Source organism: Talpa occidentalis, unplaced genomic scaffold (assembly GCF_014898055.3).
Source record: "Talpa occidentalis isolate TD23 unplaced genomic scaffold, MPIMG_talOcc4v2.1 talOcc4.15, whole genome shotgun sequence".
In the NCBI taxonomy this organism is placed as follows: domain Eukaryota; kingdom Metazoa; phylum Chordata; class Mammalia; order Eulipotyphla; family Talpidae; genus Talpa; species Talpa occidentalis.
In genome coordinates, this window is record NW_023601543.1 from 62,681,392 (window position 1) to 62,697,528 (window position 16,137).

Sequence of the window (16,137 nt, forward strand, 5' to 3'; positions counted from 1 at the left end):
TTCAAGAACACTTTCATTTGACTATATATTCCATTATAAGTCTCACTTCTTGGAGTTCTTTGGATCCTTGAGAGTATGTGCATGTTGTCTGCAGTGTGAAATAAGTTAATCATTACTGTAAGGCTCTGTAGATGTCTTTGTTACTAGGTATGTATCTTTCCCTCCTGATGCCTCTCTGGATTCCTGGTTATAAGAGGAAATGTTTAAAAAGTGAGCACACTACCGTTTGCTTTGCCCTGCAAAATGATTTGCCCTAATATTTAATATGGTATTTGGAAGTATCTTTGTCTTCCAAATAAAAAGACTAAGAATGACTTGATTCTCTTGACTCTGTATGTAAAGGAAGGAATAGACTGGGATTTTTGTTAACGTAAGTTGGAGACTTAAAAATGGGTACATTGTGGTAACAACATCTGAAGGAGGAGATCCTATACTTCTAAAATACAAATATTATATATAAACCAATGTTATGGCAATGATTTTTTTTAATTCTAAGAAGCATGTTTCACACAGCAGAAGCTCATGGTTGCAGCATCCCACAGCTCAGATCTACAACTGACTTTACCTTCACTTCTTGGTGGAATGTAGCTCTATGAAAGGCTGGCCTGTATTGTTTTGTGATATTTCAAAACATCAAAGGATCATGGAACCTACACATTCTTCTGGATGTATAAATTGTTGCACCCAGATCTTCCCAGATCTGCACCCAGTAACTCAATTATGGTTGATGAATTTCTTTAATTCAAGTAAGAAGCTTCAGTTTGCTTTGAAAATGAGGAGTATGCAAGTGCATTGTCAAGAACATTAACTCACTGAAAACACGCAATCTGTCCTTAAGTGACATGAAACTCATTTAAGTCTCTCCTTCAGTAAAGACACTAGCCTTTGAAGTTCTATCATTATTAGTTCATTATTCTTAAGATTTAGGCTACAAGGTTAGTTTGACACTGACTTTCTGTATCGGCTGTTTCTTTTCTGTTTGTTCCTCTTAGGAGCAGTCTCACAGGTACTGGACAGCCTGGAAGAAATTCATGCACTTACAGACTGCAGTGAAAAGGACTTAGATTTTCTACACAGTGTTTTCCAGGATCAGCATCTTCACACACTACTAGATGTAAGACTTTCTATTTTTTTTTGGAAAATTGAATATTTAGTGTACCTTTTTAGTTTACATGCATTTCCGTATGTCAGCATAATAGTCCTTTATCAGTTGCCTCAAGTTTGTGGGAAATTATCCATCATAGATTCATAATGGAAATTAATTATATTATACATCATACAAATGCAATATAGCTTAGCAAATACAGTGAAAATTTTTATATATACATGTGTGTGTGTTTCTGTTAGAAGAATCTATTGGTTTTAGCTGTGATTACTTTTTATTGCTTTAAACATTGTTTTAAAACATTACACCTCAAGCACGAGTATTGGAAAGAGAGAAGCAAATAAATTATAGAATGGACTATATTCAGACATACATTCCATGTTTAGAATTGCTGCTCTTCGCAGTCTTCTCCTTAAAGCCTATGACTATATTTCGTCATTAAATATGATAGGCTCTGTTGACAGCAGGTTGGGATACAAAGCAAAAGCAGAAATTGACAGTTCACAACTGCCTTCATTTTAAGTCACATTTTTTTAAAAGATTTATTTATTTATGCATACAAGAACTGGGGTACAGGCCAGAGGTGCGAGGGGTGAGAGGATTCACCAGATACAGAGTGGGGAACAGAACAGGCAGATTGACTGAAATACACTGCTGAGGGGAGCAGCGGGCAAGACAGGAGAGGTCTGCTGCACCATATGGATTAGCTCCCTGGCCAGGGATCAAACTCTTGCTGCAGTGGCTGCAGACAGCTTCATAGTGCTGCGACTTAACCCCTTGCGCCACCAGCGAGGCCCTTAAGTCACATTGTTTAAAACAGATTTATTTATTTATTTATGCATACAAGAGCTGGGGTACAGGCCAGAGATGCGGGGGGTGAGAGGATTCACCAGAGACAGAGTGGGGAGCAGAGCAGGCAGAGTGACTGAAATACACTGCTGAGGGAAGCAGTGGGCGAGACAGGAGAGGTCTGTTGTGCCATGTGGGCTGCTCCCTGGCTGGCCAGGATCGTGCTGCAGAGGCTGCAGACTGCTTCATAGTGTGATGCTTAACCCCTTGCGCCACCAGGGAGGCCCAAGTCATATTTTAAATATAATAACTTTTTTAGAAAACTTAGTTCACTTCAGCAGTGAAAACTTTCTTAGTATATGTTAGTATATTAGTATGTAGTAGTCTTCTTATAAGAAAAACTTCCCCTTAGTAAGAGAATGATATTTGCTTTGGGGTCCCTAGAACTTTTTGGGACTAAATCTGATTAGCCCACCATATGATGCATTGAACTAAAGCAAAATTTTCCAAAATGTGTTTTACAGAACACCTGGGAAACAATAGTTTTAAAATGGGCTAAGTAAAATGAGACAAAGACAAATACTGCATGGTATCACATGTATGTGCAAGCTACCCAAAAAAATCAAACTCAGAAAACAGGAGTCGAATGGTGGTTGTCTCATACTGGTGACTGGGGAAAATGGAGAGAGGTCAGTAAAAGGTTGTAAACTTTCAGTTAAAGATGAGTAAGATCCAAAGATCTAAGGCACACATAGAAAAAAATATTGTTGGGGGGCCTCCCTGGTGGTGCAAGGAATTAAGTCTCAGCACTATGAAGCTGTCCGCAGCCACTGCAGCACGAGTTCTGTCCCTAGCCAGGGAGCTGACCCACATGGCACAGCAGACCTCTCCTGTCTCGTCCGCTGCTCCCCTCAGCAATGTATTTCAGTCAGTCTGCCTGTTCTGTTCCCTGCTCTGTCTCAGGTGAATCCTCTCACCCCCTATACCCCAGTTCTTGTATGCATAAATAAATAAATCTTTTAAAAAATATTGTTGTAGTACTGAATTCTCTAACTGTTCTCAGCAAGAGAAGGTACATATGTGAGGTAGTGAGTATGTTCATTAGCTGGATTGTGAGATCCTTTCACAACATATATGATGTTGAAGCATCACATTTTACACTTTAATATATTACACTTATTTGTCCAGATTATTCCAGTGTGTTTACTTTTTGAAAATAGAAATTCTGATACAGAGATGGGGGGTATTCACACACATACCAACTTCGGGAAAATGCAATTTGGTATCCGTATTAGTTTGTTAAGGCTGCCATAACAAAGTGCTGCCAACAGGGTAGCTTAAAATAATAAAAATTACTCCCTCACATTCCTAGAGAATAGAAGTCCTAAATCAAGGTGTGAGCAGAGCCATGCTCTTAGAAGGGGGAGGTGCAACACAGTGAATGGGTGCCACATCCCCCACACATACTTCCTTGCAGCCACTTTGGACTAGCTACTGGGAACTAGGGGTGAGCTCTCTAACACAGAAGACAGGTAGACTCGGGGGTGGAGGAGTGGCTCTTACTTTTCCAGTTTTGACTTACACTCAGAACATGCAAGGAAATGCGTGGAGGAGAGACATGTAGAAACAAGAAGGTGATAGACACGTGGGAAGGCTGTCCTTGGCACAGAGAACAGCCATTATCTTGACTCATACTTTCATTTTGACCCTTTTGTCCCAGACCTGCCTTATCCCTTTCTTGCTGTTCCCCACCAGAAGGTGTCTTAGACTCATGGCAAGCTTTCAGGCCTCAGTGGCCCCACTTTGGGCTGACTCTGTTTGGCTGGGCATTTGCCCACAAGGAGATGGGTAATTTGGTGGGGGGTTATTGGAAACTATTACTAGGAATATCCTCTCTTCTCTTCCCTCCCTGTGCATACTAGTTCTGCTGTAGATCTTTCACACTAAGAGTCTGCTTCCTTTGTCTTTAAGTGCGCGGATGGCCAGATCCCTTTAGAGTGTCCTTAGGAGTTTAGGATCACTGGGTGCCCCTCAGTCACACAGTAACACTCCTTGCTAAGGTTTCAGGGAAGAATCCTTCCTTCCCTCTTCCATCTTCTGTTAGTTGCCAACAATCTTTGGGATTCCTTGACTTAGAGATACATCACTCCAGTCTCTACCTCTGTGTCCACACAGCATTCTCTACTACAGAGAGAAAAACAGAGACTCTAGTCACACAGAAACACAGTGATGACACTGTCTTCACATGGCCATCTTATAATTACTGTAGCAGCAGGATGGGCACAGAGCTCGTTCTCTCTGATCCGAGCTGACCGAGTAAAGGAGAGTCCTGGAGCTCTCGGAGGCTTTCTCAGGCTTTTATTGAGCTTTTACATGTAGTGCAGCAACCAGGTACATGGCAGCAGGGGTTCCAGGCAGGCCAGGAGGCCAGCAGGCCTCCAAGCCCCTAGCAAGTCTTCACTCTGGGCTTCTCTGGCATTCTTTCTCCCCTTCTCTTGGCGAATATCTCAATCCTGCTGCTATGGCCCACAGAAGTAAATAACATAACTTACAACAATGTAACAAATGCAGGTACCCACCATCAGGCATGCAGTTCTAATGGTGGGAGGGCAGAAAAGCCCAAAAATCACTTACCCTACAATGACACAGTCATTTAGTGTCCACCCTAATCTAATATGACCCCATGTTAATTATATCTGTGAAGACCCTACACCTAAATAAGGTTACATTCTAAGGCTCCAGGTGGACATGAATTTTTTTTTAAGATTTATTTATTTATGCATACAAGAGCTGGGGTACAGGCCAGAGATCCAGAAGGTGATAGGATTCACCAGAGACAGAGTGGGGAACAGAACAGGCAGACTGACTGAAACACACTGCTGAGGGGAGCAGCAGGCAAGACAGGAGAGGTCTGCTTTGCCATGTGGGTTGCTCCCTGGCCACCTGGGGATCGAACTCATGCTGCAGAGGCTGTGGATAGCTTCATAGTCCGGTGCTTAACCCCTTGCGCCACCAGGGAGTCCCCTGGACATGAATTTTAAGGAGACAGTCAGTGTTCAGTTCCGTACAGCATGGAAAACTGACTTTGTCCTGAGTTGATTTTTCAGGTTTGAATGTGAATTTAAAAAATCTAATATAAAATAATGAAACATAGCCCTGTCATTTGTTAATTAGCCTTTCTTGGGAACTGGTATTAAAGTGTAGTTTTATATCTTCCTTTTTTTTTTTAGGGAAGTGAAACATTTACTTTTTTTTCTTCATCTAGACCTACAACATCAATATGTACAAATATTTTAAGTCAGAACTTGGAATGTGATAGATTGTTGGAACTTGCATGTGATAAGTTAGCTAATCAATTGATGGATGTGTTTATTTATGATGGGCTAAAAAATTAAGAAGTTTTCTTACAGTTAAATAGCATTTTGCACATATTTGGTAGTGACACTCAGTCTTCTCTATTTCTTGTTGAAATATTCCTGTTACAGAATAAATGTTTACTTTGTAAGTCAACAATGTTATAAAACATTGTTAAATGACACATTTATCTTTCTGCCAAACTTTGACAACTAAGTTTTAAACATTTGCCCACCATCTGTTATACCTCTGAACAGCTGTTAATATTTGTTACAGACTGCTGTTTCCATAGTAAATGTGATGGCCCATCTCATTAAGATCATGAAGGGGGAGTCCTAAATTACGTTTTCTAAAAATACAATTGGTTATTAAATTAGTAAAGAAAAAAACTGCAGTAGCTACTTATTTTAACAGATTTATATTAATTTACAGGTAGATTTTATGATAGATTAAACAATAGTTTTAAATAATAGATCAGAAATAAATTGGTATGAAACCCTGTATATTTTGTATTACTGACATGTGTTATAATATTTTTTACTCTTTAGGGAGATTAGAGAATTTTTCCATCTGACCTGGGCTTTCCACTGGAAAGCTACAACTCTTAATTTACTCTTTTGCTTTTTTGAGATGATATTAATTTAGTGATCATATTTGGGAACAACATATTTTTAGAACTCAGAAGCTTTCTAAAGTGAAAAAATAGAACTTCTGCATAATTTGGTGATGTTTTTGAGCAGTTTTTGGTCTGAAAAGTAAGTTGGTACAATGATAAGTTTCAATGTTTAAATAGATAAACAGTCACAAAATGCAAAACCTAAGTTTCCACAAATTTATAATCCAGTCAATTTGCAATTAAATATGTAGAATAATAAGGCCTATCTGAAGACCTGCAAAAGTGAATCACTGATAACTTTTAGGGTACCCTCTAATCTTCTAGTCATTTTCAACAAATATGAAATCAGATGGCTAATGGGGTGATCCTTGTGCTACTTGTCTGCTGGGACTGGAGACCAAACTATATACTGCCTCTTGCTTTAGGCTTGGGGGTCTCTCAGTCTACTGTTTCTAACTGTATGGACAAAAACTCTTATCTGTTTCCATAGACTGAAGTGCTAGCCTTGTCTTGTATTCAGTACATGTATCGAAGTACCAGTGTCAGTGGGAAAGACTACAAATACCTGAGATAAAGAGAGCTAGAAGTATCATGTGCCCTGAATATTTTCAAAATTTCTTCTTCATTCTTAATGTAGATATCAACAAATTTAGTTTTTAAAAAAAGCTACTAAGCACATGGTTACTTGTTAAGCAGCAATAGAAAAATAATACAACCAAGAACAAAGCAAAGATTGTCCACTCTTATCAATTTTATTCAGCATTGGACTAGAGAATCTAGCCAGTGCAGTAGGGCAAGAAAAAGAAATTCAAGGTATGCATATTGGAAAAGAAGAGGTATAACTGTCTTCTTGTAGAGATGATTTTGTGTGTAGAAAATCCTGAGGAATCTAAAACAATCTATTAGAACTAATAGGTAAGCTTAACAAGAATGAAGGATAAGAAAATAATTTTTTAAAGATTTATTTATTTATGCATACAAGAGTTGGGGTACAGGCCAGAGATACGGGGGGGGGGTGAGAGGATTTACCAGAAACAGAGTGGGGAACAGAACAGGCAGATTCACCAAAGTACACTGCTGAGAGGAGCAGCAGGCAAGTCAGGAGAGGTCTGCTGCACCATGTGGGTTGCTTCCTGGCTGGCTGGGGATCGAACTCATGCTGCAGAGACTTTGGATTGCTTCATAGTGCGGTGCTTAACCCCTTGTGCCACCAGGGAGGCCCTGAAAATAAAATTAAATAAATATTCACAATATCATCAGTAAAAGTAAAATACCTACTAGTGAATTGGATAAAAGAAGTGTAGGACTTGTTTACTGAAAATTACAAATGTTGCTGAAAGAAATTAAAGAAGATCCAAATAAATGGAGAGAGGTACTATATGGATAGATTGGAAGACTCAATATTGTTAAGATGGCAGTTTTTCCCATCTTCCCCTATAGATTCAATGCAATTATCAATATCCCAGAAGAATCTTTTATCTTGCTAGAAGTTGACAAGGTGGTCTTAAAATATATGGTGGTCTTAAAAGATAGCATGGCATTAGTGTAAAAATAGATATGTAGTTCTGTGGAACAGCATAAAGTTCAGAAATAAATCCTTACATTCATGGCCAGTTGATTTTTGACAGAGGTGCCCAGGGAATTCAATAGGGAAGGGACTTTGTGTGTGTGTGTGTGTGTGTGTGTGTGTGTGTGTTTAACACATGGTACTGGAGCAATTGACGAGCCATATGCAAGGAAGGAAATTAACATAGACCCTTACCTCACACCATACACAAAGATTTCCACAAAATACCTCATAGATCTATAGTAAAAGCTTAAAACTAATAAACTTTAAAAAGTAAATAAAGGAATAAGTATTCATTGCATTGAGTTAGGCAAAGAGTTCTTAGCTATGACACAAAAAAACTTTGGAATGAAGAATATGTTCCAAAACTGGATTGAGATGATGCTTGTACAACTGTATAAATTTACAAAAAACCATCAAACTGTATAAACAATTAAGAAATGATACCTCCAGATTTTTTAAGTGGAAAATGAGAAGTAATATATTTTTTTATTTAAAAAATATATTTTACCCTTTTTGTATTATTTTAAGGTAAAGCGCTATTAGAAGATTCCACCATGTTCTGTGGGTTATAGCATACTGTAGGTCCTATAATGCCATTTGTAATTTATTGCTCCAACTGTACCAGTAGTTTTCAGTCTCCTTGTGTTAGCCCTGTGCCCTAACGCCAATACAGCAAAGCCAAGCAGCCTATCTTCTGCAGTGTCCAAAGCCCACTGAAGGGCTCAACCCATTAGGTTTCACAGGACTATTACACTAACTTCCCCATCCTATTTTTTCACATAATTTGATTTCTTCAATAATTACAACGTGCAAATACCAAAAAATATATTTTCTTTAGCAACACATAATTCTTTTTAAAAATATGAAAAATGGGGCCTCCCTGGTGGTGCAAGGGGTTAAATCACAGTGCTATGAAGCTGTCCACAGCCACTGCAGCAAAAGTTCCATCCCCGGCCAATACTCTGCCCACATGGCACAGCAGACCTCTCCTGTCTCATCCACTGCTCCCTCAGCAGTGTATTTCAGTCAGTTTGCCTGTTCTGTTCCCCACTCTGTCTCTGATGAATCCTCTCACCCCCAGCACCTCTGGCCTATACCCCAGTTCTTGTGTGCATAAATAAATAAACCTTTAAAAAAATAAAATAAAATCCATGTAACATTCCATCATATGGACATACCACATATTCTCCCAATAGAGCTGTCCAGTCGTAGGGAATTCAGCCTTAGTTCCATCTGTAGGAACAATCTGGATTCCAAGTTAGCTCCTATGTTACACATCCTTGCGAAAGGAATGTGTGATTTTTCACTAAAAATTCTATTAGTTACAAGACCCCCTCCAGTTCCCTTATTTTCCAGATGAATTAATTCTTAAAACAATTTATAATTAATTCTTAAATACCAAGAATAATGAATTGCCTTGTCCCCGGTATCAGTGTTACCCACTGAGTGCCACTCCCTTTTTACGGCACCATAGTCAACTTTATCAGTAGACAAAGGAATGTTCCAAAAACCTTTAAAATGCAACATACACTGATTCTCCTATATGCTATTTTCAAGGAAAGGGGGGAGGGTTCCCCCAAAAAGGAACGTGATATGTTTAACTGAAGAATGTTTGATGGGGTTGACCTGCTATATTCACAGTCCAAGAACATAAGCGCTTTCTTCTCCCCTTTGTGGCCTTCAAACATTATCTCATAAAACCACTTCTGCCAGACTGTCTTTGTTTTGTTCTCTTTTAACTTTCCACAACTACTTAGACAAATGCTTGCTGTTTGCCTATGTAAAATAAAAGTCATATCATGAGTGGAAAGTTATTGTATTGTGTCAGTACTTACATAAAATATCACATGATTTAATGTAGTATAAATGTCTTTCTTTTAAAGCAGCAAATTAATAATCAGATATTCATTTAGTGTAAATGTCATTTAACTATAATTGTTGGTGGTTCAAAAGAGCATAGGTTAGGAAATTAAGTTTTAACTTTTTAAAAATGTTTTTAGTGGTTCTTTTTAATAGAAAAAAATCATAGTGAAACTTCTCACGGTTGGGCAAACTCTTGGAATCTAGTATTTAAAAGTACGCTATTACAGAAAGCTTGATTTAAAAGCAAAATAAAGCCTGCTTAATATCATCTAATTGCCTGTGTTTTCTCATGCTTTCTTTTGCTTACTCAAGAAATGGGCATTATGATTTGTTTCTTACAAGGCTTAATTTTAGTTATTTGCCAACTGAAAAAGGCCTAGTGAACAGCCAAGTTAGGTCGTCTGAGTTCAGTGTTTGAGTTTCTCAGAAATAGCTGCCAACTGACCAAAAATCCACCACAGTGGTTGTTATTGTTAGAATAGCAAAAAGACTCTTTTGAGATTGTACTAGGAGGTTAAGCAAGTCTTAACTTCTTGGATTCAAAAATAATCCCTCTAAGTATGATGTTCAAATAGGATTGCAACAAAAACAGGTCTATGTACAAATAGAAGAGAGTCATCTGCAGGATTAATTTTGAATGTTTTCTTCAACTATTTAAAAAAAATTAAATTGACTTTTAGAAATTTTATAGAATGTAAATTTTTAGGAAAAAAAACATTTTTGGTGCTAATAGGCATTTTTTTTTAATTCCACAAAAGAAAAATGACCTGGGTGATTTTATTTTCTTTTGAAAATAGTAACATTCCAATAACGTATAATTTTCTTTGATCTTTAAGATGGACAGGTTGTATAAGTTCTTCCCAAGTGTAATAGAAGCTCAAGTGCCAGTTTAAATTTTGTAGAGCTTCTTTCATACTTAATGTTTCCCATTCATATAATCTTTACATTGCTGTTAAGTATACTGTTCTTCTCCCAATTTGGACTATGTAATGTTTACTGATACCAAAAATCTTTGAAAGGACATTTTCATATTTTTAGCTTAAAGATGCTGAGTTTATATATAAATTTAAGCAGGAAAAGTAAATTTTCAAAGCTCAGAAGATTTTCTCTGATCTCTAATTTCAGCTCCAGTGCAATAGTAGAATATCAATTCCTTATATTTTAGTCCTAAATCATCTTTCCCTAACATTTTGCCAGATTTAAAATGTACTGTTGGAGAGCTGTGGCTAACCTGGGTTCACTGAAAAAGATGTGACTTTGGAACTTTGTCCTATTCACCAAACTTCTTCACAGACATTTCACCGGAACTATAAAGAATGTTGCTGATAGACTAGGATTGTCTCTTTGTGTGTATACATATCTTTTTATAATCAGGGAAGAGAAGATAGTGTTTTTCTAGAACAGGTCATTTCAATTCCCATTATTCTATGCAGTTTAAATCTGTGAACACTGTTATTTGTTTATTAGGATCACAGGCACATTTCATTGCATACTTCACAGCTAAATATTTTACTCTTAAAAACTTTACTTCTTTCCCAGCAGGGAACTTACTTAGTATTTTTGAAGTAAGTGTTAAGATGGTGGTTACTAATGAACTTCAATGTTCCCTAAAACTCTACATACCCATTCATTATTTGGCCTATGTCTGCAGTCTGGCTGTACAAATTACAATCTTATCACACATAATATACATTCTGACACTTAGCTTTGGTTTTCTCTGTGCCAAAAAGTTAGTGGAACACAACCCAGTGATTGTGATTTTTTTTAGGTTCTCTGCCAGCCGTTCCATTTTAAATGTTGATCTTGCCGAATACTGTATACAAACTATGAGCAAAATAAAGACTTCTATTTGAGAATTAGAAATCAGAGGAAAGTGAGATATATTGCAGTATAGTAGAAAATGAAACTTGATCTAGTGTTTGATGTAAGTATAAAGTGACATATTGATTGATGTCATCATCTTTATGTTTGAAAGTATAAATCTCAGGAGAATTGCATTTAATATTACCACCAACTCTATTCTGCTTTGTTTAAAACACCCATCTCAAATATAGAATGCAGCCTCCTACTGAAAATTGCTTGTAACTCCTTAAGAGAGAAAGATAAAGCCTGTCTGTGGTCACATCCGACTCAGTGCCAGAAACTGAGAGCGAGCAGCCTGTCTGCAAGTGAGTCGGTGTGAAACAGTCTGTTCCCTTTGCAGCTGTTCACATTTCCTTGTTTTGCCTGTTTTTTAAAAATAAAAATTGCTGAACTTGAGTGACTTTAATTTCATTAGAAAGAGAAAATAGGGCCTCCCTGGTGGCGCGAGAGGTTAAACACAGCACTGTGAAGCTATCCGCAGCCTCTGCAGCACCCAGGGAGCTACCCACATGGCACGGCAGACCTCTCCTGTCTCGCCCGCTGCTCCCCTCAGCAATGCATTTCAGTCAGTCTGCCTGTTCTGTTCCCCACTCTGACTCTGGTGAGTCCTCTCACCCTCTGCACCTCTGGCCTGTACCCCAGTTCTTGTATGCATAAATAAACAAATCTTTAAAAAACGAAAGAGAAAATAATAATAAATTCATTCTTGTTTTCCCTCCAGGGATAATTTACTAACATTTTTCCCTCTGCCTCAGCCTCTATACCCTCAGCTTTATAAATACACTGGATATCTTTGCATTTCAAGAAAGCAAACAGAAAAAGGAAATATGTTTTGTCACTTCAATGCACCTTGAATTCAAGCTTCTAGAACGGATGTTGGCAAAATATGATCCTCAGGCCAAATCCTGTCAGCTACCTGTTTTTCTAAATAAAGTTTTATTGAAACTTTATGCCCATTCATTTATAAATTGTTAATGGCTGCCTTTGCACTACATAACTGGACTGAATGGCCATGACAGAGACTGAATGGCCCACAAAGCCTGAAATCTATACTCTATGGCAGGAAGAGATTAGAATTCTAACTTTTTTTTTAACATGGCAAAGCTTACAGTTGATTAGCTAATATCCTTTAAATCATAGCATATTTTTTTCCAGGCAGCCTATAAATGGCATTATCTGCAGTTTTTCCAAAAATATTTGCTGGAGGTGTCTCTCTGGCCTGAGATTTTGTGTGTTACTGAGGCTAATACAGACTGGAAACCTGCTGTAAGAGGAAGGACAGTGCATCCATCAGGAGGCCACGCCAGTCCCCACTGCGCTGGCTGCAAGTCCATCACTCCACCTCACAGGCCTCTCTCCTTAAAATTTCACCTTGAAAATTTTATGAAGTCATATGTGAAATGTACCAAAAAAGAAAAGAAATGTGGTCCAACTACATTTCTTCATTTTAAGGGAAAGTTTTTTAACTATGCAAGCAGGACCAAAAATAAATGATCTCTGGTTCCTAAAGAAACAAGCTAAAATAAGTATTCCCACTCTGTTTATTTTTGTGTTACTCTGGATGTTTTAAAAATATCTACTTACAGTTCTTATGCCCCAGCTCAAATACACATTTACTTAAAAAAAATGTATTAAACATCTACTGTTCGTGAATGTCAAAGAACTCAAGAGTCTGGTTACAGAAAAGAGAAACGTTATAGAACATACATTACACAATTTGTTCTAGAATCATGTTCCTTGAGCAACCAGTGCCCTCTTGGCTGTGGATGCCTTGGAGTGGCAGGCATTCAAATGTGGTCTCTCTCCTGGGTTGCAAATATGCAGTTTCTGCATTGTCTTTGTACTATGTATGTATGCAGCTCAGCTCAGCACCCTCCCAGCTCCTGCCCCAGGTGTTACCCACAGCTGCTTACTTCTGGGTCCCCTTGTTCTGTATAGCCAACCACTTGGGCAGGGTTCTGTCAAGATGACTTCAGCCAAGTTATGTTCTGAGGCAACGCTTGACTCATGGGAAACGCACATTCTTGCCCCACCATACTCTACAAATGTGGCCTGCGCCACCTTTGGCCTCTCACCCTGCTATCAAGAGCTGCTGCAGGCAGCCTCCAGCTAGGAAAGAGGTAGACACCACCACATGTCAGAGCTGCCCCCAGGACTCTCTCACACAGGGCTCCTTTCTTCTTGGTACACCTTGTAAGTTGCTGCAACTCAACAAGCATCCTTCCGGAGAATGAGATGGTGAGCTGTCCTTGCTGGCATACAATCATTCTATGCATGGTTCTTTTGGAGAATCTACCATTCTTCACTTTGCATGAGGGAGGGGGCAAATCCCTCTGCTATCCTCAACAAAAGGAAGACCGCAACATCATATACTTACTCTCCTCAGTCTATGACTCCTACAGATTCCAAGCTTCTTTATAAGCAGAATGAGGGGTGGTGCTGGGGTGAGTGTGAAGGAGCCATTTGGGCCACCTTTCAGCAAGCCCTGGAAAGATGGGAGGGCAGTATCCTTGCAGACTTGATGCCACTTTTTTCCTATTTGCCTTAGCTCTGGCCTTAAGCTGAAAGTCCAAGACAACAGGTAAAGCCCCAAATGACATTCTAAATATTCCTTACACATGATATAATAAAGGAGGGGGCAATGGGTGATAAAGAAAGAGGAGCTGAAGTCTTCCTTTGTTCTCACTTCATAGTTGCCCCCAGACCTTGGCTAATCTCCTAGACTTGAACTTCAAGTTCTGAATATCACCTTACAGATGGCAAACAATATGAAGATGACCCATAAGAATGAGGCATTGAAAAGCTGCCTATTTCTGACTACTGTTTGAAAGTGCTTTAATGTTAGATTGCATTTTAATGGACTAAAATGTCCATTAATGACATTTTAGTTACTTGCTTTGCCACATTTTTCAAATGGTTTGTATTTGTTATGGTTTTACCTAAAATATTTTTAGACCCTAAGGCAAAAATACATTAAAGGAAATTGAGGGGGAAATGAAGGTTGATATGTATACACATCCAGGTGGTCCCCAACTTGGGGCAACTCACTGAGAGTGCTGGAACCCAAACTATCCTCAGATCCTCAAAAGGACCAAGCAGTCATGTTTCTGGGCCATTGGTTATACATGTCTTTGGAATTTGTGAGTTCTTTGAGGACAGGAACTCTAATCCTTTTCATCTCAGTAATTCCAGTAAATAGAATCCTTTTGCTTAGCACATAGTAGGACTTCAGTAAAGTATGAATAATGGATAGGTGGATGGAGGGGGGAGGGATGGACGGACAAGGGGCCATTTCTTCCCAATGATGGTGACAAAACAAACCCCTTTCAGCCTTTGCTCTTACTTGCCCTTTTGGTTAATGAGCAGACATTGGAGATTCGCCATCTATTTTTATCCTCATGGGCACCATCCTCTCCATCCAATGCCTGCCTTGAGTGCTCTAGTCCTGTGCTCTCCTAGAAGTTCAAGGGACAGAACCCAGAGCCTCCACCTCAGGCGGAAGGCCCCTTTTAACTCCTTTTAACTCCTTTCTGCTGTCTTTGATGATAATAAAAACTCTAGGCATCTGCATCACTTATGAAGCTGTTGTAAGGCTAGAACAGTGGTTCTCATTTTCCTACTCTGTACTGCAGTTTCCTTATCTGTGACATGGGAATACTAGGGCTATCAACCTTATAGGGTTGTTTGAGGTTAAATGAGTAAATGTATAACTAGAAGATAATCTCAATCATAGGTGAAAAATTTGAAAGTAGTGTAAATAATAGTCCTTGGCTAAGAAATAGGCAAAATTTACTGTTTGTGGTAAAATTAGGCATAAAGTGACAGAACCATCAACTTGTAATGCCTTGAAATGAACTTTTTTTTTCAAATAGTAGCATCCAAACGTTTTAAAATGTTTTTAGGGCCTCCCCGGTGGCGCAACGGTTGAGCGCTGGCTTGCGAAGCTGCCCGCAGCCATGGCAGCACCGGTTTGATCCCCAGCCACCAGGCGAGGGTCCCACATGGCGCGGAGATCTCTCCTGCCGCCCGCTGCTCCCCTCAGCACTGCATATCGTCAGTCTGCCTGTTCTGTTCCCCGCTCTGGCTCTGGTGAATTCTCTCACCCTCCCGCACTTCTGACTGTACCCAGTGCTTGTATAAATAAATAAATAAATCTTTAAAAAAATAATAAAATGAAATGTTTTTACTATTCATATAGGTTTTTAAATTTTATTTATTAATATTATGATATGTCAGGTGGTGCTGTTTATTAAGTGTCTTGTATTTCAATGTGTTTCTTTTTTTAATTTATGGTTCTGTACTTTTGGGTATTAGGGTTTTTCCCCTTCTGTGTTTTATTGCATATGTATTTCCTTTATCCCTATAAGCTTGTCTGGAAACCTAACACCATAATATTATTTCTTTGGGAAAATATAGTCCCCAGTTCAACATCTCAAACTTTGCAGTCTTTAGAGATAGAAACTATTTGGAGGATGGAGACTGCCCACCAATATTCTATAGAGTCAGGCAAACTTTTGTGAACCACATATCACTAGTTCCCTAAATATTAATATAATATTTTATGTAGAGCAGCATTTTACTAGTCTACTTATACTATTCATTGAACCTTTGAGTTAGTAGTGCTTTCTTACCGCCAACATTTAAAATGGTCACTACTCTAGCTTCACATTGTCTCATTAGGCATTTTTATGTATGATTTGGCCAAAATATTTATGAGTCAGAAAGCTTTATCTTACATCAGTATAAACAAATCTAACTGTACCCTTAACATTATTTATAGCCAGTGTTTGACCTCTCCCCTAACATTGGTGTGCAGAGAAGGGGAAGGAAAAAAGAACAAAAACAAAACTAACCAAAAATTCCCCACCTACTTTAGAGAAAAGGAAATCGAAGTGACAGACTAGCCAAGATCATTTTTAACTTTGCACTTTTCAAAGCACACTGTTGAATGAGACATTTCGTCTGAGGTAGAAATTA

General features: G+C 38.6%; 1 protein-coding gene across 6 annotated transcripts in view; it reads left to right on the plus strand.

Annotated features, from left to right (window-relative positions):
* Positions 1–16,137, plus strand: part of CASK (calcium/calmodulin dependent serine protein kinase) — a 392,726-nt gene that overhangs the window by 315,955 nt on the left and 60,634 nt on the right. For all 6 annotated transcript variants that reach the window (XM_037512504.1, XM_054695766.1, XM_054695765.1 and 3 more), the window contains exon 11: positions 993–1,114. In XM_037512504.1, coding sequence (XP_037368401.1) covers positions 993–1,114 — 122 coding nt within the window. The remainder of the gene's footprint in view (positions 1–992; positions 1,115–16,137) is intronic.